Here is a 24,827-nt window from a genome sequence, read left to right as displayed (position 1 = left end):
GCAATTTGAAGGAACAAACTTACTTGAAGTCAGTTTGCATAAAGTCCACTAGAGGGTCGATGAGGACCATTCTGATCTGTTCATTGTGGCGCTCTTTACTCTCTTCCCAGTGCTGCAGCGCAGAGGTGTACTTCTTTAGTGTGTCTTTTAGAGGTGTAGTTGAGGTCACCATTAGTTGTTCAAACTGAAATTGATCCAACATTAGTCTACAGTAAAGCTTCACAGAATTAAAAATAGCAGTGAGACTCAATTTGGAAAAAAACTCGAGTGGGACGGAATGGGTTGGTCAGAACTCCAGAAAGCCTTATTTCAATCTGATTGTAAATAACAAGCTTTTAACTGTAATAAATTTGCTCAATAGCTTAGTTAATTAGCAAAGATAATTTAGACTGCTGATTAAGACACAAAATTAAAAGAACAATAACAGGTACTAGTACAATGTACATCTGCTTAAAATATTCCCTATAAATAGTACCTCTAAATTAACAAGCCGGCTTGTTTCTAGAATCTGTCTAGTCTGCTCCTCCCTCTTGACGAGTAATGACAATAATCTGTTGAGACGGGTCTCCTGGCCGGTAATTTCATTCTGAAAAAGAATCAATAAAGCAAACATTTTAATCAAACAAATGAGAAAAAAAAAAAAAAGAAAAGAGAAAAGAAATGAAGAAGAAAAGAAAGAGAAAAGAAATGAAGAATGAACTCTAGAAACTTTATCGATAAAATAATTTGATCATAATTGGTAAACGATCTTAAAGTTAAATTCATTTATTTATCATAGTCTTGCATTAATATGGCTTTCGGAAAAATCACTCCACAACTTATCTGATGTACGATCTGATGGACGAAATATATATGAGTAAATCTAAGTCTTATAAACCAGGAATCATCTTTCTTGATCTTAAGAAGGCCTTTGACACAGTGAATCATGAAATATTGCTTCAAAAATTGGCATATTATGGAATTGGTGGCATTGCTTTAACCTGGTTTAAGAACTTCTTATCTTGTAGATATCAATGCACTAGGATCAATGGCAATCTAAGCTCATTTTTAGAAGTTCTGAGTGGTGTACCACAAGGAAGCATCATTGGGCCTATATTATTTAGTATCTTCATAAATGACATCATTTATGCCTGTAACCTATCTAAGCCCTTTCTATTTGCAGATGATGGTGCACTATTCTTTGATCAAACCTGCAGAAGCACATTTATAAACATGAAAATAGAACTTATGACAATCTTTAAATGGCTCAGTGTTAATAAATTATCACTCAATGAAAAGAAGACTGAATTCCTATTGTTTGATTCTGTTGACCAACATGATGAAATAACCATTGATTGTAATGAGGTAACTTTCACAATCAAGGAGTGCAAAGAGACAAAATATCTTGGCCTCATTCTAGATAGTAAATTAAACTTCAAAAGCCATGTAGATTATATTATTAGGAAGGTCATGAAGAGAATTGGTGCCATGTATGGACACGTTCATTTGAGTTTGAGGATATTGGTAAATATAAGTGACCCTATTAAAAGGCACAGTGTAGTTGACTTTGTTACACTATTGAATTACTTAAACCCTTGATGGTTAGGATAATCGTCTCATCCTCTAGGCTAACTTTGTCACATAACGATATCTTAATCAGGTGATAAGATATCGCTTAAATACGGCCGGCACGGAAATGGTTACATTGTCACACTATAAACATGTGACGGAGTAAATATGGACCCCTTGCTGCCGTTTTTGACCAAATTTTTGAGTGTCCAGTTGATTGGATGGGTACATATGACCATTACCTACATATTTGACGACTTTTTTCGTTATATGGTGCATTCAGGTTTACTCTGTCACACATTAAAGAAAATATGTGATGAACGTTTAGGGCACCCTGATAAGCAATGCTGAGTAGTGTAAGTTTATTTGATGGCCTGGAAGTGCTGGGAATTGTTATTATATCATATAGTCGTAAGGAATTAAAACACAGAAGGCACAACCAAGCTTATTTTGTCACATAATCTTGATGATATCTGAACATGTGTGAAATTGAACAAATAATGACATACCAGCTTAAACCCCTTATATTATACGTACTATGGATCAAACAACACTGCTAGTACCATGCACCAGTCACATAAATCATTATCAGGTGGCAATATGTTAACAGTGTCACAAATAAACTACCGCTACATGGTCAAAAATAGGGTAATTTCGTCACAAAAAATTATTATAACTCTGTTAGCTCCTTGCTGGCAAAATAACTAGTTTATCGAAATTTTGTTGATGATAAGGTTACATAGTATTCTAATAGAGGTATAGTTCTTCAAAATAGGGGCAAGACATGTTTACTTTGTCACATCAGTTATTATAAGAGTTATTATTAGAGACTATTTCATTCTATAACCATTGTTTTTAATCTATTTACGATTTCGTTTAATTTTTTGTGACAATGTAAACATCAACTGATCTTAACTTGCATCAACTACATTGTCATCATATAAAATTTTCCCGCCTTTCAAACCAAAATCAGATATAAATAATTCGCCCAAAATTTTAAATTTCATATATTGTGACAGAATTAACCTCATTTCCCAATAACCAAGTGCCTGTATTAGCTAACTATTCAAAACAACATATTTTAGGGTTATGATTGGTAGAGCAACCATCAAATAATGAGTTGAAAGGGTTTTTAGGACACCTCACAGTAGAATAGAGGTATGGTATCATGAGTGTGACAAAGTTACCTAAATATTGCCTTGTAACCGTTCGATCCGTGCCCTTTAACCAATGTTGTATCATAATTGTTAGATTGACCTAATTTACTATATTTCAGACCAAGGAATGATAATTAGACAAATGCAGTTAACTAAGTCACACAAAATGTGACATTTGAAACATTATAGTGCCTAACAACAATAGATTTTCTTTCTGAGCGGTGCATATGGGAGTATGGGTTACGTGGCTAATGTTCAGAACTTCTGAACGTGCTAGGTTAATAGATGTCAAAATTAAGCCACTATCGTCAAAAACGCTATTATTTTTGTTTACCAATATCCTCAAACTCAAATGAACGTGTCCGTATAGAAGTAAAGCACTGCTACCCATTAAATATAGGAAAATGTTTGCCAATGCACTCATGTTGCCACAATTCGATTATTTAGACACGATCTATTGTAGAGCTGGCAAGACAAAACTTGCTGAACTTGACACTCTGTACAAAAAGGTAGCCAAAATAGCTCTCAACGTTCCAAAAACAGAGAGCAGCCTTAATGTTTATAGAGACATGAAATGGTTACCACTCCATCTTAGACGACAACTCCATCTGTCAAATTATATGTTTAGAATCATCCATGACAATTGTCCTACAAACTTTATGAACAAATTTAGTTACATATCAGGAGGTAGTAGGAGCGGCGAAAGCTGCAACCTTTATGTCAATAGATCAACATCACATAAAAACTTTCAATACTTGGGGGCAAAATGTTGGAATAATGTTCCAACAGATCTACGAAATCTGCCCGATGTTAAAAGCTTTAGTGATTCGTATAAGAAACAGCTACTATCATCTATAACAACAGACCCTAATTATACCGTCGACAATTCATATGACAAATTTTACACTGCAATCATAGTCGCCGATAACTAAGTAACTTCTAATTCTTTTAAATCTGAGGCATATATAATTGATGTATCGAAAAGATATTCCCTTTTTTACCACCTTACCATTCTGATTGATTTTGCACATGACTGACATGTTTTAACTGGAGAAGGGGTTCCCACAGTGGTAGTTTTATAAACCACTTTTAATTTATTGACCTATTATACTTAGTGGTAGTTTTATAGACCACATTTAATTTATTAACTTATCATACTTAGTATTTTTTTTTTTGGTGACTGTATCACCCAGTTTTAACATTTGATAATTGTACAGTTTATTGACGACACATTGACTGAATGTTATTTTATATTCTAATTTATATTCTAGATATTTTATTTATTTTACAACAGACGACAACTTCCTGTTTTTTCTTCTATATTAGTTACTCATATCTCTTGTACAGACTTTTTTACAAGGATATTGACAAATGATACTCACATTAGGCATTCATTATTGCATCTAAATTATTTCACTTGCATTAGGCTTAGAAATTTATTCTCTGGTCAACAGATTTCAAATGTTTAATTAATTTGTAGTATGACAGTAAGGTATATAAGAAGTTATTTAATTTTGCTTGGGCTATTATATTGACTAGGTATTGAGGTTTAATGATGATATGGAATTTGAATTCTATATAAATTTACACTATGTGGTTGGGGCATTTTGCATAGTAAATATGGTTACTACTCATATATATCATATTATTTGATTGGTATTCGATTTCTGATTATTTCTCTAGGAATATGATTATTATATCTCAATTTGGCTTTAGGTAGGGTGCCCCGCTAAAAGAACTGGATTCTTCCAGGAAGCATCCCGTGCACAGAGCTTGGTCTACATATATATTAAATTATTAACCATTCATTCTGTATGTGCACGAAAATTTATTTCAATCAATTAGTGTTACCAATATCTTTCCAAGCACAAGTTTACAGTCCTTAACTAATATTCAAGTACATTTCAGGGATGTTCTGATTGAACACTGCTAAGAAATGAGTATAAGTTTTTACTATCATAAATTGAATATAACAATTAAACTATAATGATATGTTACCTCTGCTCTCTGTACTGCAGTCTTGAAAACAGGAGAGTGTTGAACTGTCTCCTCGAAAGAGAGTCCCATATCACAGTGACATAATCTATTGTCTGAAAGAAACCGTAAGTTTGACACCAGAATCAGTCAGGGTTTGCTCAATTATATGGGCTCTTCTATGAATTAATTAACTTGAGCCTATCTGATTTAATTTGTATTTTGTTTGCTGTTATAAAATGAGGAAAACAAAATCATGCTACAAATTTCATTTCTTCTTGCTAGATATCATCGAACTGAAAGCAACAAATTTTTCTAAAGGTCACGTTCCTGTGCCCCGAAACTGCTAGGAATTTGGATTTAGACAAAACATTTTGATATTTCGACCTAAAATCGCATTTTTGCCCTTAATGTAGACCAATGAGCAGCGTTTTGAAATTCACCTACATCAGTTTACAGGGATTCAAAAGATGATAGCTCATGAAATTATAAATTATCACAATTCCTAGACTTGTAAAATCGATGCACAAGCAAGTACCTGACACTCAATTGGAGATGTGAAGCTCATAACTTTGCTCTAATCTCTGATTTCGTTAGAAATATTATTTGATGCATGGGGAAGCCTGAAAGTAGCTGTCAGAACACTCGATTTTTTTGTGAAACTTGGTTTCGAGATAGCAGTTACCAACAAACTAGGACCGGTGACCGAACTTTTGAGCGGGTCCCCGACCCCAACCGCCAAACGGTGCCCGCGGGGCAGCCACGCCCATATTTGGTCCAAATTAGGCCCAATTTAGCCTGCCGCCTCTCATTAATTAAAAATGGCAACAACCCCTTTCGATAATTTTGTTTCTCTAATCCCTTAGAATCCTAAATCTCTAACAGTGTAATTGTTCAAAATTCACGAAAACCTATTCATTATCAGCCAATCACGATAAAGCATGGCGAAGATAAGTATAAGTTGTTAGTATAGCTGTAAGTATAAGTTGTTTTCTTGATAACTTCACATCGATGAAGACACAAGAAAACATGGCTAGTAATTGTATTACACGTAGAAGCTATAATTAGATGGCACAAGATGTGTTGAAATGCAACAATAACACTGAAAGACAGATTTTGCTTAAGCGCTCGATTTTGATTATATATGGTTGTACATTGGCGAAAATATGCGCGGCACGAATAAAATATAAGTTTCATTTCAGCTAAAACATAAAAATTTTGTCATAATTGTATCATTCAGTATTATTCACTTAGCCATGAGTTTACATGTTGACTGTTATAGTAAATTAATTGACCACTAAATAAAACCAACAAAGTATTTCAAATATTACTTAGCAACCAAAATGCTTGTCATACATTGTATGACCCGCCGCGCACGTACGAGTGCGCGGATCCCCCTGTATCGTTGAAACTCTATAGTGACACGACAGTGGGGGTTACGACGTGATACAACAAAATGCAGCTTGGTGTGCAGGTCGGTATTTTTTTTTTCAAAGCCCTTGTAATCTGACACACAGGGGGAGCTGAAACCAGGTTTTCGATCAAACGCTGCCATGTGTAGTCAAACGTTGCCAAAAGTTGCTCTCGTCCAATGAAATCGCTGCATTATGTAAGCCAAGCTCCGCATATGAATATATGTAATTCAATTATGCATACTAACTTGCAAAATGCAGCGATTTCATTGGACGAGAGCAACTGTTGGCGACGTTTGACTACAAATGGCAGCATTTGATCGAAAACTTGGTTTCAGACCCCCCTGTGGACAAAGTTGATAAAAATCAATAAATTTATAAAAATGTACAAACAACATTAATAAACAATTAATTAATAAATAAAGGTTTTTAATCATGTATGTGAAAAAGGCCATAATTTATTCACATTACTAAGCATTGATCGGATTGATAATAATAAGCATACAACGCGAACGATGAACTAACCTTTTAATACTATTACAAACTATGTCATGTAACCAGTAATTATATTTGTAGCGCGATGCGTTACTGTGCCGCGCCGCGCAAACAAATTGTTGTTTTCTTGAAATTGTTGTTTTCTTAATTATGCTTCTCGCACTCAATTAATTATGCTTCTCGCTAGATCGGCGAAATGCGCTACTGTGCCTCGCCGAGCTGTGATGAATTGACATCGTCAATTAATAACCATATAAGCTCCGAAATAAATAAATCACTTTACAATATAAATTAACTATACTTTAATAATAAACTATTTAGAAAATCACGTCAAAGTTACAGTGAGGCAATGACATTTATCAAACAAAGAATACGATTTGACTTATTGAGAGCAACAATTATTGCTTTCAGAGGAGAAAGAGAAATAAAAAGTAGTAGTGCAGTTAAAATATCAGATTTAAATATAAATTTAGAGCCAACAAATTGAATTGGCGACTTTAAAAAAATTAAATTTATTAAGATTTTTACTGAATTTTTATATTGAATTTTTATATAGGGTCATTGCTATATTATGTGTATATTGTTTGATTTTTTAATTGGCTACTTTTATACTACTTGACGGGTTTTTATAAAATCTACTAAGATTTTTTTTTAAATTAAAAAAAAAAAAAAGATTAAAAAAGATTTTTATTGAATTTTTATATTGAATTTTTATATTGAATTTTTATATAGGGTTATTGTTATATTATGTGTATAGTGTTTGACAGTACTGTCACAAACTGTAACCAACTGTTTAAAAATTAGATAGATTTTGCTAACATTTTAAATTTTTAGTCATAGAGCAACCTTCTCAATTTTATAATTTAAGAATAATCTTTTACCCTAACTATGATGGCCATGGGCATTTCATACTTATTTAAAATTCAACTTTGAAAGTTAATAGATTATCAGTTACAACAAAATTATAGTTTAAGACATTCTGCGCAGTAATGGAAAAGTGTGTCAAACAGTATATATACAATAAATTAATTCAAGTGTTGCAATTGGCAGAGCACAATACAGAGGTAACGGAAATTATCCACTGCTACCAATATTCTGCCGTTTTCTCAGAAAAGGCAGTAAGTCCAATTTTTCGAAATATGACAATATTGGTATCAAAATTTTCAGTAGAAAATTCTCTACAACATGAGCTACATATTAATGTATAGAAACATAGTTGCATGCAATTTCTAAGGAAGTAAGTCCCAGTTGAGAAACATTATGTTCGGTTTTGGCCAATTATTTTCTGAGAGAAGGACGTAAGTCCGGACTTACTGCCTTTTCTGAGAAAATCTTGAAAATCTTCTGAGATAAGGAAGTAATTCCGTGGACTTACTGCCTTTTCTGAGATAAATTATCTGTGATAGGAAGAAGTAGCTGGACTTACTTCCTATAAAAGCATGCTAAAAGCGGAATTTTAGAAAGCGATTTCCCAAAAAGAACATAACTTTACTGCCGATTGATATTTTCGCTTGAAATTTTCAGAATCGATGTATAATTACATTTCAACTTTACTTAAGTGATCAAAATTTTCATTTAGGCCTCAAAAAAAATTTGGTGGCCGATTTTCAAAAACGCCGGATGTATTTTATTTGCAAAACATAAACATTGGAGCAGTTATTGAGCTGTTATAATCGCAGAGAATGTTTAGTTTAGGTATATCTTTTAGATCAAGTTCATTTTCATCAAAATATCGATAAGATATCATTTAATGCACTGAAATCTTTCAAAATTGGCGAGTTTGCCTAAATAAGGGCATACTACTATTCAAAAACATTTATTATATCATATGGAGCAATTTAGATTTACCTAATTGTTTATATTTTACAATATAATCCAAAATACATAGATCCAAACCTCAAATATTTAGTAAAAAGCTTGGACTTACTTCCTTCTCAGAAAAATATTGAACAGAGATTTTTCTCAGAAAAGGAAGTAAGTCCAAGTTTTCTCAGAAAAGGCAGTAAGTCCATCCAGTATGAAAAATAAGCTCGATTATTTGGCATAAAAATGGTTATATCTAAGCTTATGGACGGCTCAAAGCTTTAATTTTTTTGACAAATTAAAATTTGACTAATTATTGATAACTCAACATGTTTACTTTTGATCTTACGCAAAAAGTAAGCGGAGAAAAAACCATAAACGCAAAAGTCGCAATATCTCGAAATGGCAAATATGGACTTACTGCCTTTTCTGAGAAAACGGCAGTATTATATAATATGAAATATCAAAAATCAAATATATACACATCTACTTCATCATAGGGGCAGGGATGAGGTTATAAGAGACTTCTGATAGTGGTTTCTCATATTTGCTGTCAATTTTTTTCCCTCTGTACCCTCGTAGAGCAATGAGTGTGGTTCTTAACATTGCGAATCTTATTCTTGTCCTCACATGTCTTACCACATCGCAATACCTCTCTTTCCTTTTCCTGGCGATGAGGTCTGCTAATCTATTTACAAATCGCTTACATTCTTTGGACATGCCTCCAGTTGTGAGAAATACAGCCGGGGTGAAAGTGGCCTTCTCTACGTTCAACACTCTCTCCAAGTACTCATCCTTCTTCTCCTTCTCGTTCTCTTCGTATACTTCTTGAAGAGTTTTGGTCCTGTTTGATAAGCAATTGGGGTGTGAAACCCTTATGTCAAGAAAGGTCTTATCAAATGGAGTCCAAACTCCTCTAGCAGATACGTCAAGCCGAGCTTGGTCACCTGTTATAGTCTTGGGGTTGAGGCAGTCACCCTCATTTACCTTCTGTAGCTGGGGTTCGACTTTCACATCATGACATACCTCACGAAGGAGATTTGCCAATGTGTCTCTGATGTTGTTGTGGGTCATTATCACGTAGCCCCCTAACTTACAGGTGAGAAGGTGGTCAAGATCACTTGTTTTCCCACATCCACAATCCAATTGGATGCGCAGTAATCCAGTATTAGAATTTATGATATATATTGATTAAAAAATTGGTAATAAATTTAACTTTTTTTAATTATTATTATTATTATGTGGGATGCAGAATATCGATTAGCTTCAGCGATTTTAACTTAATGTAAATTTTTACTGTGTAGATTTCAGAATAAAACAAATATTATATTCAAATCTCTTTATTCAACAATATTAAATCATTATAGAACCTAATTTGTGGCTTGATCGTTATGTTAGGGCTATTCTGTTAGCTGATGCTGACAGGCACCACATGGGGCAGAGACTTAGGACCATTACGCTGGAGGCTTACAATGACCCTTTTTGAACCCCATGGCAGTGCTAGTTTTATTATGGTACAAATTGTAAATCGAAGTTATGAAAACGATCAAGTCACTCCTGTTTTACACTATCAACAGCTACTTAAAACAACCTAGATTGTACAACTCACTTTGAAGATTAAACTGTTAAGTGATGAGTGATTGAGCTCATTAAACATTTTAGTAGCGGAGACATGCGGATCAGCTTCTTGAGGTTCTAATAGTTCATTCAGACAAGAAGTTTTACTTTTTCAAATTTAGTCGTTCAAGCTGCCTGAGTTCAGAAAGTTTGCCAAAGGGGCCCAGGTATTCTTGTCACCTTTACCCTGAGACGAGAGAATGACTTTTTTTACCTTTGATTTGAATACACCATGAGTGATTTCAAGGTCGTTCAGTGCCAACATCTGACGGAATGAATTCCAAAGGCAACTAGATTTGTAAACGATTTGATTAAAAGAAGATGTTGGTAACATATGTGTTTTATATGTAATCTTGAATACTATTGGGTATTAAAATTGTGAACAGCCAGTACTATACAGTACTGGATGATTGAATATTGCATGCATACAGCTCAACCCATGGCCAGGCCAGGTAAAACTCGAATACTTGTTATTGCTTCAACTCTCAAGTCTTAAACCAAACAACACCTGTATCATGTTTGTGAGTACAACAAAGATTAAAAATGATATTTGTTTTTGTATCTTTGAGGCTTGAAACACCCTGCATCAATTTATTCTTTATGAGCTGACGATACCAGTGAGTCTAGCGTTATTTATGAAAGTACTGAAGCTACAGGTGGATAGGATATTTAAAGAAAAGTAAAGTAAAGTTAAATAATATTTATTTGATGACATATCTTTATTTTCTCCATTTCACCCTTTTGTAAAAAGGCAATAGTGAAAGGTTACGAATGGTCGTTTTTGCAGAAAAACGTGGATTTTGGAGATTGTGTTAGGTGGGTCAAATATATGTCGTGTTCCTTCCGTATGTTACCAAGCAACGAAAAATGTGCGCGCGCGCGAGGATTGCTTGTGGAGATATGATGTATAGATAGCCTGTGATCTATTAATGTATACGATGTAATGTATAATATTAGGTTATAAGCCCAATTTGTATGTGGCACGCGTAGTGTATTGATTTGTACACAAGTATAGTTTACCTTTGCTTACAATTTCTTGAATTACAGATGCAAGTTAAGTTCTACGGCAATTGAAATGAATTTCAAGTGTTTCCTGTATTTAATGCATAATTTATCAATATTATTATCATGAAGATTGAAGTGAGCTGATTGGAGGTTATACTTAAATTTATAGTAAATGTGGAATGGAAATCTAGCGTCCGCCAAAACGAAACAACGGGCGCAATTCTTGTTAATGCTACAGATTGTTGATATGGGTGGAGTATGAATATTGATTTTCAACATTCGCAATTTCAAGGTTACATTTAAAATAACAGAATACATTTCAGTACCAATGAATTTATGGAAGATAAGCCTGATTTTAAGTGTGTCATAGTGGGGCATGTAGATACAGGAAAAACATGCTTATTTGACAGAATCTGTAAAGGAACATTTGATCCAAATACTCAAAGTACTCTTAGTTTTTGCGGGGTAAAGTCAATTCCTATTTCAATCGAGGAACAAAATGAGCCAGTCACTATGTCCTTATGGGATACCATTGGTGCTGACCAATTTTTGACACCAACAAGACAGTTTACCCGGAATTCAGGTGCAGCTATGATTTGCTGTTCTTTGAGTGATGCTGATTTTGATTTGGAGAAAGCAAAGTTTTGGACACACATATTCATAAAAGATAGCCCATCATGCAAACTATATCTTGTTGGCACTAAATGTGATCTTCCTAAACAAAGAGATATCGATCAAAAACTTCAAGAATATGCAGATATGTACAATGCTATCTACATTGAAACATCGGCAAAAGAAGATATTAATATTTCAAGTCTGGTAAAGATGATAGCACGTGATTGGGTGATCAGTGGCGTGAAAAAGGTACACAAAAGATCGATGGATACATTCAAGCTGGAAGAGACACAAAACTCTAATAAAAAATGTTGTTAACTTATTGAATCAGTTTGTTAACAATAATAATACTTGATTCTGTTTCTCAAATCTGGTTATAATAACTATTAATAGCCCCCCGAATAACACATTGTTTTTGTACTAAACAGGACTCACTCAGCCTAATTTTCCCTAATTTCTTCATGAGTTTGATTATCAAGTACAGTGTTGCTGATGTCTCATTAATCGAATTCATGTTTGAATGACATTTTTGATTAGTTGATAAAATGATTAAATCGCCCAATTGTTAAGTCATATCACCTTTTGAGTGTGTATGTGATGTTGTTGAAAAATCAGATACATTTTTAATTATTTTATAACATTTTATCAAACTTTTTCAGTTATGATTAAACTAATTCTTATGGAATCTTTTAGATTTAAAATATCCGAAGTTTTACCTTATGTAGTGCATTTTTGAAGTTTTTTCTTGTGAAGCACATAATATTGTAATCTAATTCATCTGAATTCTTATGTATGTAACTTTAAGTATAAAATAATTGTTAATTTAAGTCAGTATTTATCGTAATATTATGTTAATATTCGTACAAATAATGTGCTTTGTAAGCTTGTTAAATGTCTTATTTTACCAATTTGGCTTGCCTTTTTACTCAGTATAGTTCAATACATTCTGATGTAACTAATCTTTGCTATTGCAGCAGTCTCACTGTGCTACTCTTGTTTTGCATTTTATTGAAATGGTCCCAAAACAGTATAGAAAAACCCAAATTTAAGTGAATAAAGAAATTTTAGTCAAATAACCATCGTATGTACAAACTCTACATTTTATGATTGAGTTTAGCTATAAAAATCAATATTGATGTTTTGTACTAGAAAACTAATTTTTATATTGTCCTAACTTATCAGGATGTTCCAGAAAGGTAAATGAAAGTTGATACAAAAGTAGTACTGCTTGGCTCGGAGAATATTGGTAAAACTTGTCTTGTTCATCGAATTTTCAAAGGTATTAATACTTCTCACCATTTATCATATTAAATTTGTATGGTAAATGATTATTCTGGCTCATTTATTCCTCAATTTTGGTCAACTGGGCATGGGCATCGATGGGGTAATTTTACTATACCAACTTTAAAAAAGAAAAAGAAAGATTGAATAAAGTAATTTACAGGTGCCTTCAGAGGGGAGTACGAGAACACGATCGGAGCTGCATTTTGTGCCAAAAGATTTAATGTGGAAGGAAAAACAGTGACGTTGGTAAGTTTTAGTAAAACTTACCAAACTCAGTTTTACTCTGCCAGTTTCTTATGCCTGAAATCAGGCCTCCAATTTCAGTGCAGAGACACTATACTGCGCCGTTAATTTAGTTGAATTTCTATCAGTGATATGACTTTGGAACGATTAAACAGACCCTAGCTGTCTTTACTTCCCCTGATCTACTTCAATATGGTTCACCCTGCTTTTGTATATTAACCGATCTTCTTCAACTTTATATTATATCTTAAGGGAATTTGGGATACAGCTGGTGCAGAGAAATTTGAGTCTATATCAGAACAGTACACGAGAAACTCAAACGCTGCAATTATATGCTATGACGTGACAGACAGACTTACATTTGAAAAAGCCAAACAATGGGTAGGACTAACTTGTTACTTATTGCTATTATATCATGATATAAAACTTACCAATTTTAGAATTAGAAACATTGTTATTGCTAAAGTTTCAGCTTGAATATTACTCTCTGATGTACCCCCCCCCCCCCCCCCCCCCCCCCAAACACCTATTTTTAACGCCTGTTCTTAACTCCAATCAGATAGTCACCATGAAAAGGGATCAGCCAGATTGCACTATCTACCTCACAGGTTTGGATATATTTTATAATATTGTGCTTCCCTGTTGAGTGTTTCATTAAAAAGTAATGATAGGAGGCGAGGGTATTGCTCTTAGTAACAGTCTAAATAAATTTTGTGTTCATTTTATGGTTACATAACTTAATTAATACATTTTTGATATTGAGGATCATCATCATAATTAGCATGCATCCCACATGGTTTTTCCATCATTGATTGCCGGTAAGATTTTTCCTCCAGTATTTTAAATAACGATAATCAGAATTTATTAATTCTTCAGGAACAAAGGGTGACCTCCCAAATCAAGTTATCACAGATACTGTTGCGTCTGATTATGCTTACATAGAGGACTGCTCACATATCAGGTTAGTCAGGTTAGGTGTGATACTTGTTTAGTTATACAGGTTAGTCAGCTACAAATCATGTACAAATATCTCTTTCAGGAGTTGAATATGTGTTAGGTCCATAAGTGAATATGCCTTTATAAACACATGAAAATTTAACTGTTTAAATACCATATTAATATGTAGTTTAAAAGTAACAATAACAAACCCTCCCTTAGAACGAGCAGTAAGAACAACACCAACAAAAATAACAATAACAAACCCTCCCTTAGAACGAGCAGTAAGAACAACACCAACAAAAGTAACAATAACAAACCCTCCCTTAGAACGAGCAGTAAGAACAACACCAACAAAAGTAACAATAACAAACCCTCCCTTAGAACGAGCAGTAAGAACAACACCAACAAAAGTAACAATAACAAACCCTCCCTTAGAACGAGCAGTAAGAACAACACCAACAAAAGTAACAATAACAAACCCTCCCTTAGAACGAGCAGTAAGAACAACACCAACAAAAGTAACAATAACAAACCCTCCCTTAGAACGAGCAGTAAGAACAACACCAACAAAAGTAACAATAACAAACCCTCCCTTAGAACGAGCAGTAAGAACAACACCAACAAAAGTAACAATAACAAACCCTCCCTTAGAACGAGCAGTAAGAACAACACCAACAATAGTAACAATAACAAACCCTCCCTTAGAACGAGCAGTAAGAACAACACCAACAATAGTAACAATAACAAACCCTCCCTTAGAACGAGCAGTAAGAACAACACCAACAAAAGTAACAATAACAAACCCTCCCTTAGAACGAGCAGTAAGAACAACACCAACAAAAGTAACAATAACAAACCCTCCCTTAGAACGAGCAGTAAGAACAGCACCAACAAAAGTAACAATAACAAACCCTCCCTTAGAACGAGCAGTAAGAACAACACCAACAAAAGTAACAATAACAAACCCTCCCTTAGAACGAGCAGTAAGAACAACACCAACAAAAGTAACAATAACAAACCCTCCCTTAGAACGAGCAGTAAGAACAACACCAACAAAAGTAACAATAACAAACCCTCCCTTAGAACGAGCAGTAAGAACAACACCAACAAAAGTAACAATAACAAACCCTCCCTTAGAACGAGCAGTAAGAACAACACCAACAAAAGTAACAATAACAAACCCTCCCTTAGAACGAGCAGTAAGAACAACACCAACAAAAGTAACAATAACAAACCCTCCCTTAGAACGAGCAGTGAGAACAACACCAACAAAAGTAACAATAACAAACCCTCCCTTAGAACGAGCAATAAGAACAACACCAACAAAAGTAACAATAACAAACCCTCCCTTAGAACGAGCAGTAAGAACAACACCAACAAAAGTAACAATAACAAACCCTCCCTTAGAACGAGCAGTAAGAACAACACCAACAAAAGTAACAATAACAAACCCTCCCTTAGAACGAGCAGTAAGAACAACACCAACAATAGTAACAATAACAAACCCTCCCTTAGAACGAGCAGTAAGAACAACACCAACAAAAGTAACAATAACAAACCCTCCCTTAGAACGAGCAGTAAGAACAACACCAACAAAAGTAACAATAACAAACCCTCCCTTAGAACGAGCAGTAAGAACAACACCAACAAAAGTAACAATAACAAACCCTCCCTTAGAACGAGCAGTAAGAACAATACCAACAAAAGTAACAATAACAAACCCTCCCTTAGAACGAGCAGTAAGAACAACACCAACAAAAGTAACAATAACAAACCCTCCCTTAGAACGAGCAATAAGAACAACACCAACAAAAGTAACAATAACAAACCCTCCCTTAGAACGAGCAATAAGAACAACACCAACAATAGTAACAATAACAAACCCTCCCTTAGAACGAGCAGTAAAAACAACACCAACAAAAGTAACAATAACAAACCCTCCCTTAGAACGAGCAGTAAGAACAACACCAACAAAAGTAACAATAACAAACCCTCCCTTAGAACGAGCAGTAAGAACAACACCAACAAAAGTAACAATAACAAACCCTCCCTTAGAACGAGCAGTAAGAACAACACCAACAAAAGTAACAATAACTAACCCTCCCTTAGAACGAGCAGTAAGAACAACACCAACAAAAGTAACAATAACAAACCCTCCCTTAGAACGAGCAGTAAGAACAACACCAACAAAAGTAACAATAACAAACCCTCCCTTAGAACGAGCAGTAAGAACAACACCAACAAAAGTAACAATAACAAACCCTCCCTTAGAACGAGCAGTAAGAACAACACCAACAAAAGTAACAATAACAAACCCTCCCTTAGAACGAGCAGTAAGAACAACACCAACAAAAGTAACAATAACAAACCCTCCCTTAGAACGAGCAGTAAGAACAACACCAACAAAAGTAACAATAACAAACCCTCCCTTAGAACGAGCAGTAAGAACAACACCAACAAAAGTAACAATAACAAACCCTCCCTTAGAACGAGCAGTAAGAACAACACCAACAAAAGTAACAATAACAAACCCTCCCTTAGAACGAGCAGTAAGAACAACACCAACAAAAGTAACAATAACAAACCCTCCCTTAGAACGAGCAGTAAGAACAACACCAACAAAAGTAACAATAACAAACCCTCCCTTAGAACGAGCAGTAAGAACAACACCAACAAAAGTAACAATAACAAACCCTCCCTTAGAACGAGCAGTAAGAACAACACCAACAAAAGTAACAATAACAAACCCTCCCTTAGAACGAGCAGTAAGAACAACACCAACAATAGTAACAATAACAAACCCTCCCTCAGAACGAGCAGTAAGAACAACACCAACAAAAGTAACAGTAACAAACCCTCCCTTAGAATGAGCAGTAAGAACAACACCAACAAAAGTAACAATAACAAACCCTCCCTTAGAACGAGCAGTAAGAACAACACCAACAAAAGTAACAATAACAAACCCTCCCTTAGAACGAGCAGTAAGAACAACACCAACAAAAGTAACAATAACAAACCCTCCCTTAGAACGAGCAGTAAGAACAACACCAACAAAAGTAACAATAACAAACCCTCCCTTAGAACGAGCAGTAAGAACAACACCAACAAAAGTAACAATAACAAACCCTCCCTTAGAACGAGCAGTACGAACAACACCAACAATAGTAACAATAACAAACCCTCCCTTAGAACGAGCAGTAAGAACAACACCAACAAAAGTAACAATAACAAACCCTCCCTTAGAACGAGCAGTAAGAACAACACCAACAATAGTAACAATAACAAACCCTCCCTTAGAACGAGCAGTAAGAACAACACCAACAATAGTAACAATAACAAACCCTCCCTCAGAACGAGCAGTAAGAACAACACCAACAAAAGTAACAGTAACAAACCCTCCCTTAGAACGAGCAGTAAGAACAACACCAACAAAAGTAACAATAACAAACCCTCCCTAATACCCCTCGTATAGTCGACTGTTCCAAATGTTAACCATTTGTTTTCCTTTTGACACAAACCAACCAATCAGAGCACTGTATTCACACCACGTGTTTACAGCCCTCGTGTTGTGGACTGTTCCAAAATCCAAATGCTAACCATTTGTTTTTCTTTTCGAGCATTATTTTCAGTTAATCTTTTTATATTTTTATGTGTTTTATTCCGTCAGACTTTGGGGATGTTGCTTGTTTATCTTTTTGCTATTTTTTCTTTCCAGTGTTGTAGAAGGTTGTAATGCTTTGTGTTGAAACTCTAGCGGTATTTTTAAATCCACAATGAAATTATGAATTTATCAGTTCAATATTGGTTGTTAGCAAAACATCTCCATTTAAACATTAAACTATAGATTTTTAAGTTTGATTTTCTTCAGTATTACTATTATGTTATAAAAAGTTGAATAGTGAATCTTGTTAAATATCATTTTCAGAAAGTTTTGAATTAAGATTTTGTGTACTGTGTAGTGTCAGATTGAGAATTAACTTTAAGATGTAGAGACTAAGTTGTTTTTATCTTTTGCTTTTTGTTTAATAGTTTTACTTAACTTTGTAACTAAGTATTTGTTATAGTGTTATAAAGCCCTAAACGTACCTTACTATTTTACCACGTATAAAATATGATACATTCAAATTTATCTATAATATTGACTACGTCGAGAAATATTCATCATAAATTTTAAATCATTAACCAAATAATGACAAAATATTCACATATTTGGAGGAAATATTCAACATATTTTACAAATATTTAACATATCACAACTCACTAGGATGGAGAGTTGGGCTGCCAAAGCGGGCGACGTGTTCCACTCATACTATGAGGTAGGAAGCTATGGTAACTAGTAGTGTAACTATGGTAACTAGTAGTGTAACTATGGTAACTAGTAGTGTAACTATGGTAACTAGTAGTGTAACTATGGTAACTAGTAGTGTAACTATGGTAACTAGTAGTGTAACCATGGTAACTAGTAATGTAACTATGGTAACTAGTAATGTAACCATGGTAACTAGTAGTGTAACTATGATAACTAGGACGAAAATGTAGTATTTTGCCGGAAATTGAGACTGGTCCGGTCACCAGTATGATTACGGACTGTTTTTGAATAAGATTTGCGAAGTGATACAACAAGAAGTATCATCATATGAAGCAGTAAAATCAATTCATTCACCGTTAATAGATAGCCATTATTTTGTTCACACTGCGTTGGATCTTAACCATAAAATGAATAATTCTATAAAACTTAAAATGAACATGATACCACCATCTCAGATCCCATTCTACCATTTGATAGTTGAGATCGGACTGGTTCTCTTCATCCTCAAGATACTGATGAGCAAGAGCACGGGATCCCCTGCTGACGAAACACCCCTCACAGAGAAAGAAATGGAGGTCAGCTATTTGTTAAGCGTCTTCTTTTTTAAATTATCCAACTTTTCATTGTGAGACATATTGTATAGTAATATTATTAATCGGCTAGACTATATTTTCACTACATTGTAAATTAATATTTAACCTAAACAGTACAATGACTGCACTAACTAAATAATCTGCTATACAGAGAATAATTAATTGTATCATATTTAACTGACATAATATTCAACCTAAAGAGGATGATTATTCAACTAATTAATTAACATACAGTGCAGCTAATTAATTAACATACAGTGCAGCTAATTAATTAACTAACTAAATAACTACAGAAGCTGATTGCGGAGTGGACTCCAGAACCATTAGTACCAGTTGGAGCGGCTGAAAAGGAAGTTCCTGTTCCCATCATTGAGAGGTTTGGACTGCGGTTTTGATGGGAATTATAGGGCACCGTTACTATGGTTACTGCGCACCGATTTGTAATTGGCGGTTAGAAACTGTCGGTTTTCTTGAAATTGTCAGCCAATTAAAATACACATAAAAATCAATTAATCCCGGGTTTACAGTCATTAATACAATCGTCAATCCTTGGAATCTTTTAAAGCTCTTCTAAAAACGTACCTTTTTAAACTGTCCGGTCTAGATGAACTTGAAAAACTTTATCGATAACTATCGATAACTATTTTGATCATATCTGGTGTTTGATCTTTTCATAATATGTTTAAATACCATTTTCTGGCTTTAGTATTGACGATATATTTTCAAGCATTTAAGTTACTTTTCTTAACTTAGTATTCATGTTATTTTCTGGGATGACTAGTTTAAACACTGCTGAGTGTAAGTTTTATCTTCAGAGCGGTGTTATTAAATTTCAATTTATTATTATTATTAATAAACTCAATATCTCGTAACATAGTAAGCTGGCACTATCTATAACTTCACTTATCACATTTATATTACAGTAAGGTTGGTAAATACGTGACGATAAACGGGAAGGAATGTCTAAACTTGGCTACCATGAACTTCCTTGGAATGATCGGCAAACAAGAGATTGAGGTTAGCAATATTATATTAAACGTTATATTGACTATTGAGGTTAGCTGCAGTGCTATGCTATTAGCACAGATTATGCAGCAAAGTGAGTTTGATCCTAGTGTCACATTGTTCAGATGCCACAAATTGTTTTTAAGCTTTTAGTGTGAGCCAATCAGTATCTATAGTATGTATCAATCAGTAAGGTACACCCTGATATAAGAAATTAACATAGTTTTTAAAGAATAAATCAATGTAAAAGATTAACAAAGACCAAACCGATTACTATACCGAACTTAAATATCGGAAAATGAGTAACAATCAAATGAGTAACAATCAAATGAATAGAAACCTAATGAAGGCAACCAAATGGGCTACAATCCAATTTGTAACAGCCAAATGAGTAACAATTTCAAATGATTAACAATTTCAAATGAGTTACAATAAAATATGGTCTGGGTTACTTAACCATGGTAACGTTAGTAACCATGGTAACGCTGGGTTACTTAAAACGCAACCAAAGATAAATCAAACAGACAGCACGGTCTATTAGTATTATAATTAGTATTATAATTTACGGATACCAAGTTATTAAGAAACATCATACACGAGCACAAGAAGTCACCAACGTAGCTAAACAAGAATGAAACAACAATTTACTGTCCATCTTGAGATAGGGAGTAGTGATTAGGTTGCACGGTAACGTTAGTAACCATGGTAACGTTAGTAACCATGGTAACGCTGAATAGCTCATCAAAAACTCATCATAGTTCCACAAGTTGCAGTTTCTGTTTTTATATTCTCTTAGAAATAGCTTTACCAAGGTTGGAAATGTGGAGGTTGATCAATACGAACAGAGATTATGGTAGTCGTTATTCTCATTGTACATTGTATATACATTGTATATTCTCATTGTATACAACATTCTTTCTTCTCCTTTCCAGTGTGGCACTTTACTATGAACTGCTTCAATATCTCCGTTCTGAAGAATTGCAATTTGTGTTACAATATGTGTCACAATGTGTGTCACAATGTGTGTCACAATGTGTGTCACAATGTGTGTCACAATGTGATAAAGTATGTCACAATGTAATAACTAATAATGTGACAGTGTTAACTGGCAACTATATAATATCTAAATCATCTATATCTCATTCCAACAGAGTGTAAGAGTATTCTTAACTACTGCACTCTCATCGCGACAAAACAACATCTCAAAGTTAACATTGATAATTAGTAGAAAACAAAAAAAACAGCTGAAAGCAGCTGAGAGAAGCAGAGAGAAGCTGAAAGCAGCAGAGAGAAGCAGAGACCTGATTGAGTCGAATGCACAGCACTCTGTAAAACCGGAGAGGTTGTGTTTCTCAGCAAAGTCCTTGGCTTGATAGTAGGTCACTATATTCTGGGTCTTGTCTATTCGCTGGTCTGTTCTCAGTCCTAGGAGGACAGTCACTGCTTTCTTCCTATGTTTAGCTATCTGTGGAGAACATGTGTTATTAACACGTGGTTTTAGTGATTTTAACAGTCGTTATTGTTGTTGTATTTGTTGTATGTGTATTGTGAGTTTGGTGTTAGAAAGTTGAGTAGGATTAAATGTGATAAGACTCATCCAAGAGCGTTTTAGTGAACAATCTCGCGATCATTAATCATTACCTGTAAATTAATTGATTAATTAATTATTAATTTAATCGTTAAAAGTTACCTGTTTTAACCACACGTTCTCGATGTTATCCAGCGATCTAGGGCCTATAACGCTGTAACACAGTACAAAAACATCTGAAATTAGTGGTTAGGGTTTAGTAACTAGTGGTTATCTTTAAAATGTATACACTCTCAACGTCGCGTGCAATTTCTTGAAATCACGAGGTTGTGATATTAATTCCAACACACTCCTTATATGGGCATCACGTGTAAATCCAACATATGGTTCTTGTAATCCTATCCTCCACCATTTCATGCATTCGGTGTCATTTTTCAACTGCACAGAGAGTCCCTCGAAGTATAGAATTTCAGTGGGTATTACCCAATTAACAATATGTAATGTCCGCGATGTGAGCTATGTAAGTGGAAGTTCCAGAGTAATTGAGAGTTTTGATGTAGAAAATCATGGGGGAAATCAATTTATTATTAAAAGGGTTTATTGACTGATCAAATTGTGTCCAGATAGTATAGTATTTTAGATCATAGGGGTTACATGTTTTTAAAATTCACAAATTCAATGAACTCTTTAACATTGTTATGTAAGGATTTGAGACTTCTAAAATGTAATTACCACACCCCAAAAAAACGAAAATATTTGAGAAACTTCTCGAACATTCCACTTACTTGTTCTGGGAAAGGTAAGGGATGAGATTAAGGGTATATCTGATTCTCTACCACTTGTATCGTACAGCGTTATTTCGTACGGGACATTATCCACTGAGCGAGAAATGGCTTTAGTTTCCTGTAAAACTGATAACAGACCGCTCCATTTGATGAACCAGGTAACCAGGTAACCAGGTAACCAGGTAACCAGGTAACCAGGTAACCAGGTAACCAGGTAACCAGGTGACCTGTAGTTTCCTGTAAAACTGATAACAGACCGCTCCCTTGCGGATTATTTTAGGATCAAACACAAAAATCTTGAAAATCATTTTGATAAAAACTTTCTTCGCACTCTGCTGATGGTTCAGATTTGCTGATTTAAAAATGTTTATTCTAGTTCGAAAGCTGAATTGATGTGACTACCGTTTTGGTAATTTCAAAATGCTCGGCTCACAATTAATAATCACAGCACCAACAAATAACCGTCAACAAAAAATGTGTAAAAAACTATACAATCGCATAATATGAACAATATTATGTAGAATACAAGCACAGAACTACTTCACATTACGTAATAACACGTGACACAACACGTGAATAACACGTGACACAACACGTGACACAACACGTGACATAGCACGTGACACAACACGTGACATAGCACGTGACACAACACGTGACATAGCACGTGACACAACACGTGACATAGCACGTGACACAACACGTGACATAGCACGTGACACAGCACGTGACATAGCACGTGACATAGCACGTGACACAACACGTGACATAGCACGTGAACAACACGTGACATAGCACGTGACACAACACGTGACACAACACGTGACATAACACGTGAATAACACGTGACACAACACGTGACACAACACGTGACACAACACGTGACATAACACGTGGTACATGTTGACATGTAGTACCTGTAAGCTCGGCCACTCCACTGTCACAAACGTCTCCCCCGGCCTCTTGCTCCGAGTTCAGGAGGCACGCCTAGAGAGAGAATATACAGTTACACTACCAGTTACTAACGTTACCATGGTTACTAACTTTACCATGGTTACTAACGTTACCATGGTTACTAACCATGGTTACTCCCCCGGCCTCTTGCTCCGAGTTCAGGAGGCACGCCTAGAGAGAGAAAATACAGTTACACTACCAGTATGCTACCAGTATGCTACCAGTGATACACTGTACATATAATGTGCATATTATGCGAGAACTTATTTGTGTGAAAAAAGCCGAGAATTTATAATGTCTAACGTCTTGTAAAATGAGGTAAGTTATGTTGCACAGCGAAGGAAATATAAACGGGTTGTGTTTCAGACGAATAATAGGTAACTTAGTATTTGTGAACCTAATGATGGATCTAAGAAGGTAGGGTGGGGGGCCCGGGGGTGCCGGGGGGGGGGGGGTGCGTTCTTCTTCACATAAGCTTAACAATGTGTATTTAAAACAACCGTCAGTATTTGTTGCCGAATCAAGCTCATTGACGTCTAAATATTGTAAGTTTGTTCCAAAATATAACGAATTCACATGACGTATTATAAGAATTCGCGGAATTTACCAACTCTCTTGGGAAATAGGAAGCTACGTTTGATAGACGTGTACCTGGAATAGTATACCCATGGTTACTAACGTTACCATGGTTACTAACGTCCCTAACGTTACCATGATTACTGTACCTGAAATATAGTCGTCTTTCCCACGTTACTGTCCCCTATCATAACACATTTTATCTTAGTTGGTAATTCCTTTGCCATAGCACTGGAAAAAGGTGTTATCGATAAATAAATTGTAGCATTTATCCAGTGGCGTAACGTTGCCTGTTGGCGCCCCCGCCGCCCCCGCACAGCAGGGTCGGCGGGGCCCTTCGTTACGCCACTGCATTTATCTTATCACGCTTCGACATTTAGCGGGGAAAAGCGAGACTTGTAAACATGAAAATCATGCAAATTCGGGCATATTTAAGACTACAAAGGTATCGATATAACATTAGAAAAGAACTAAAAGCAAGTTTTAACCCAGACGGAAACAGGAGACAGTGATAAACAACAGTATTAATATAAGCTTAGTCGTTTAGAATATTTATAAGGAAGTATTGTTTTTTTAAGTGTAAAAGAGACGCAGACTATAAAAGAATCGAATTGCTCCAAGAACATTACTTGGAGCAATTCGATTTGAATCTACAAACTTTATGTAATGCTATCAAGACAGAGCATTTATCATGAATCAGGGTGAACCAGGATACAGGTAAAGATAACTTTTACTGAACCAGATTTAATAGTTCACCGGAATCACTTGAATTTGCTGAGGAGATTAATAATTAACACAGGAATTATCCCAGGAGATAAATTCCCGGGATAAATTCCCGTGCCTTTTTGTAAACTCATGGGAACACATTTTTCTTAAGAAAAGAGTAGCAAACGAAATTTTCGGTATTCAGCTATAAGTTTATTTTGTCGTCTGTAAGCCTGTAAAACTATTGGAGCAGGGTACTGTAAATTATTGTGAGACGAAA

At 35.0% G+C, this 24,827-nt stretch overlaps 3 protein-coding genes across 3 annotated transcripts in view; 1 reads left to right on the top strand and 2 right to left on the bottom strand.

Annotated features, from left to right (window-relative positions):
- The window catches only part of LOC134820505 (arf-GAP with coiled-coil, ANK repeat and PH domain-containing protein 2-like), a 28,400-nt gene extending 23,524 nt beyond the window's left edge, over positions 1 to 4,876 (bottom strand). The window contains exons 1-3 of the mRNA XM_063830923.1: positions 4,704 to 4,876; positions 476 to 586; positions 24 to 184 (exon numbers count right to left, since the gene is read on the bottom strand). Coding sequence (XP_063686993.1) covers positions 24 to 184; positions 476 to 586; positions 4,704 to 4,772 — 341 coding nt within the window. The 5' untranslated portion in view covers positions 4,773 to 4,876. The remainder of the gene's footprint in view (positions 1 to 23; positions 185 to 475; positions 587 to 4,703) is intronic.
- A 7,930-nt stretch (positions 4,877 to 12,806) lies between these two features.
- LOC134820502 (serine palmitoyltransferase 1-like) overlaps positions 12,807 to 24,827 on the top strand; it is a 38,183-nt gene continuing 26,162 nt past the window's right edge. The window contains exons 1-9 of the mRNA XM_063830917.1: positions 12,807 to 12,905; positions 13,071 to 13,156; positions 13,406 to 13,534; positions 13,713 to 13,761; positions 14,030 to 14,114; positions 18,357 to 18,408; positions 18,857 to 18,976; positions 19,288 to 19,370; positions 19,918 to 20,011. Coding sequence (XP_063686987.1) covers positions 12,827 to 12,905; positions 13,071 to 13,156; positions 13,406 to 13,534; positions 13,713 to 13,761; positions 14,030 to 14,114; positions 18,357 to 18,408; positions 18,857 to 18,976; positions 19,288 to 19,370; positions 19,918 to 20,011 — 777 coding nt within the window. The 5' untranslated portion in view covers positions 12,807 to 12,826. The remainder of the gene's footprint in view (positions 12,906 to 13,070; positions 13,157 to 13,405; positions 13,535 to 13,712; positions 13,762 to 14,029; positions 14,115 to 18,356; positions 18,409 to 18,856; positions 18,977 to 19,287; positions 19,371 to 19,917; positions 20,012 to 24,827) is intronic.
- LOC134820506 (rho-related protein racA-like) lies at positions 20,226 to 24,084 on the bottom strand. The gene is made up of 6 exons (XM_063830924.1): positions 23,992 to 24,084; positions 23,230 to 23,299; positions 22,313 to 22,405; positions 21,690 to 21,763; positions 21,301 to 21,464; positions 20,226 to 20,969 (listed from the first exon to the last, which is right to left on the bottom strand). The coding sequence occupies exons 1-6, from the start codon at positions 24,067 to 24,069 to the stop codon at positions 20,897 to 20,899; spliced, it is 552 nt and encodes a 183-aa protein (XP_063686994.1). The 5' UTR covers positions 24,070 to 24,084; the 3' UTR covers positions 20,226 to 20,896.

This window comes from Bolinopsis microptera, chromosome 9, assembly GCF_026151205.1.
Source record: "Bolinopsis microptera isolate Bmic1 chromosome 9, MBARI_Bmic_1.0, whole genome shotgun sequence".
In the NCBI taxonomy this organism is placed as follows: Eukaryota; Metazoa; Ctenophora; class Tentaculata; order Lobata; family Bolinopsidae; genus Bolinopsis; species Bolinopsis microptera.
This window is presented reverse-complemented; position numbering and strand designations above follow the sequence as displayed.

Excerpts from the sequence above, each read along its gene's own strand:
- LOC134820506 (XM_063830924.1), bottom strand. The coding sequence starts at position 24,069 with ATGGCAAAGGAATTACCAACTAAGATAAAATGTGTTATGATAGGGGAC. Across the intron at positions 23,300-23,991 it reads GAAAGACGACTATATTTCAG|GCGTGCCTCCTGAACTCGGA; the intron begins GTACAGTAATCA and ends TTCTCTCTCTAG. Across the intron at positions 20,970-21,300 it reads TGTGCATTCGACTCAATCAG|AACGGAGATATTGAAGCAGT; the intron begins GTCTCTGCTTCT and ends GCAATTCTTCAG.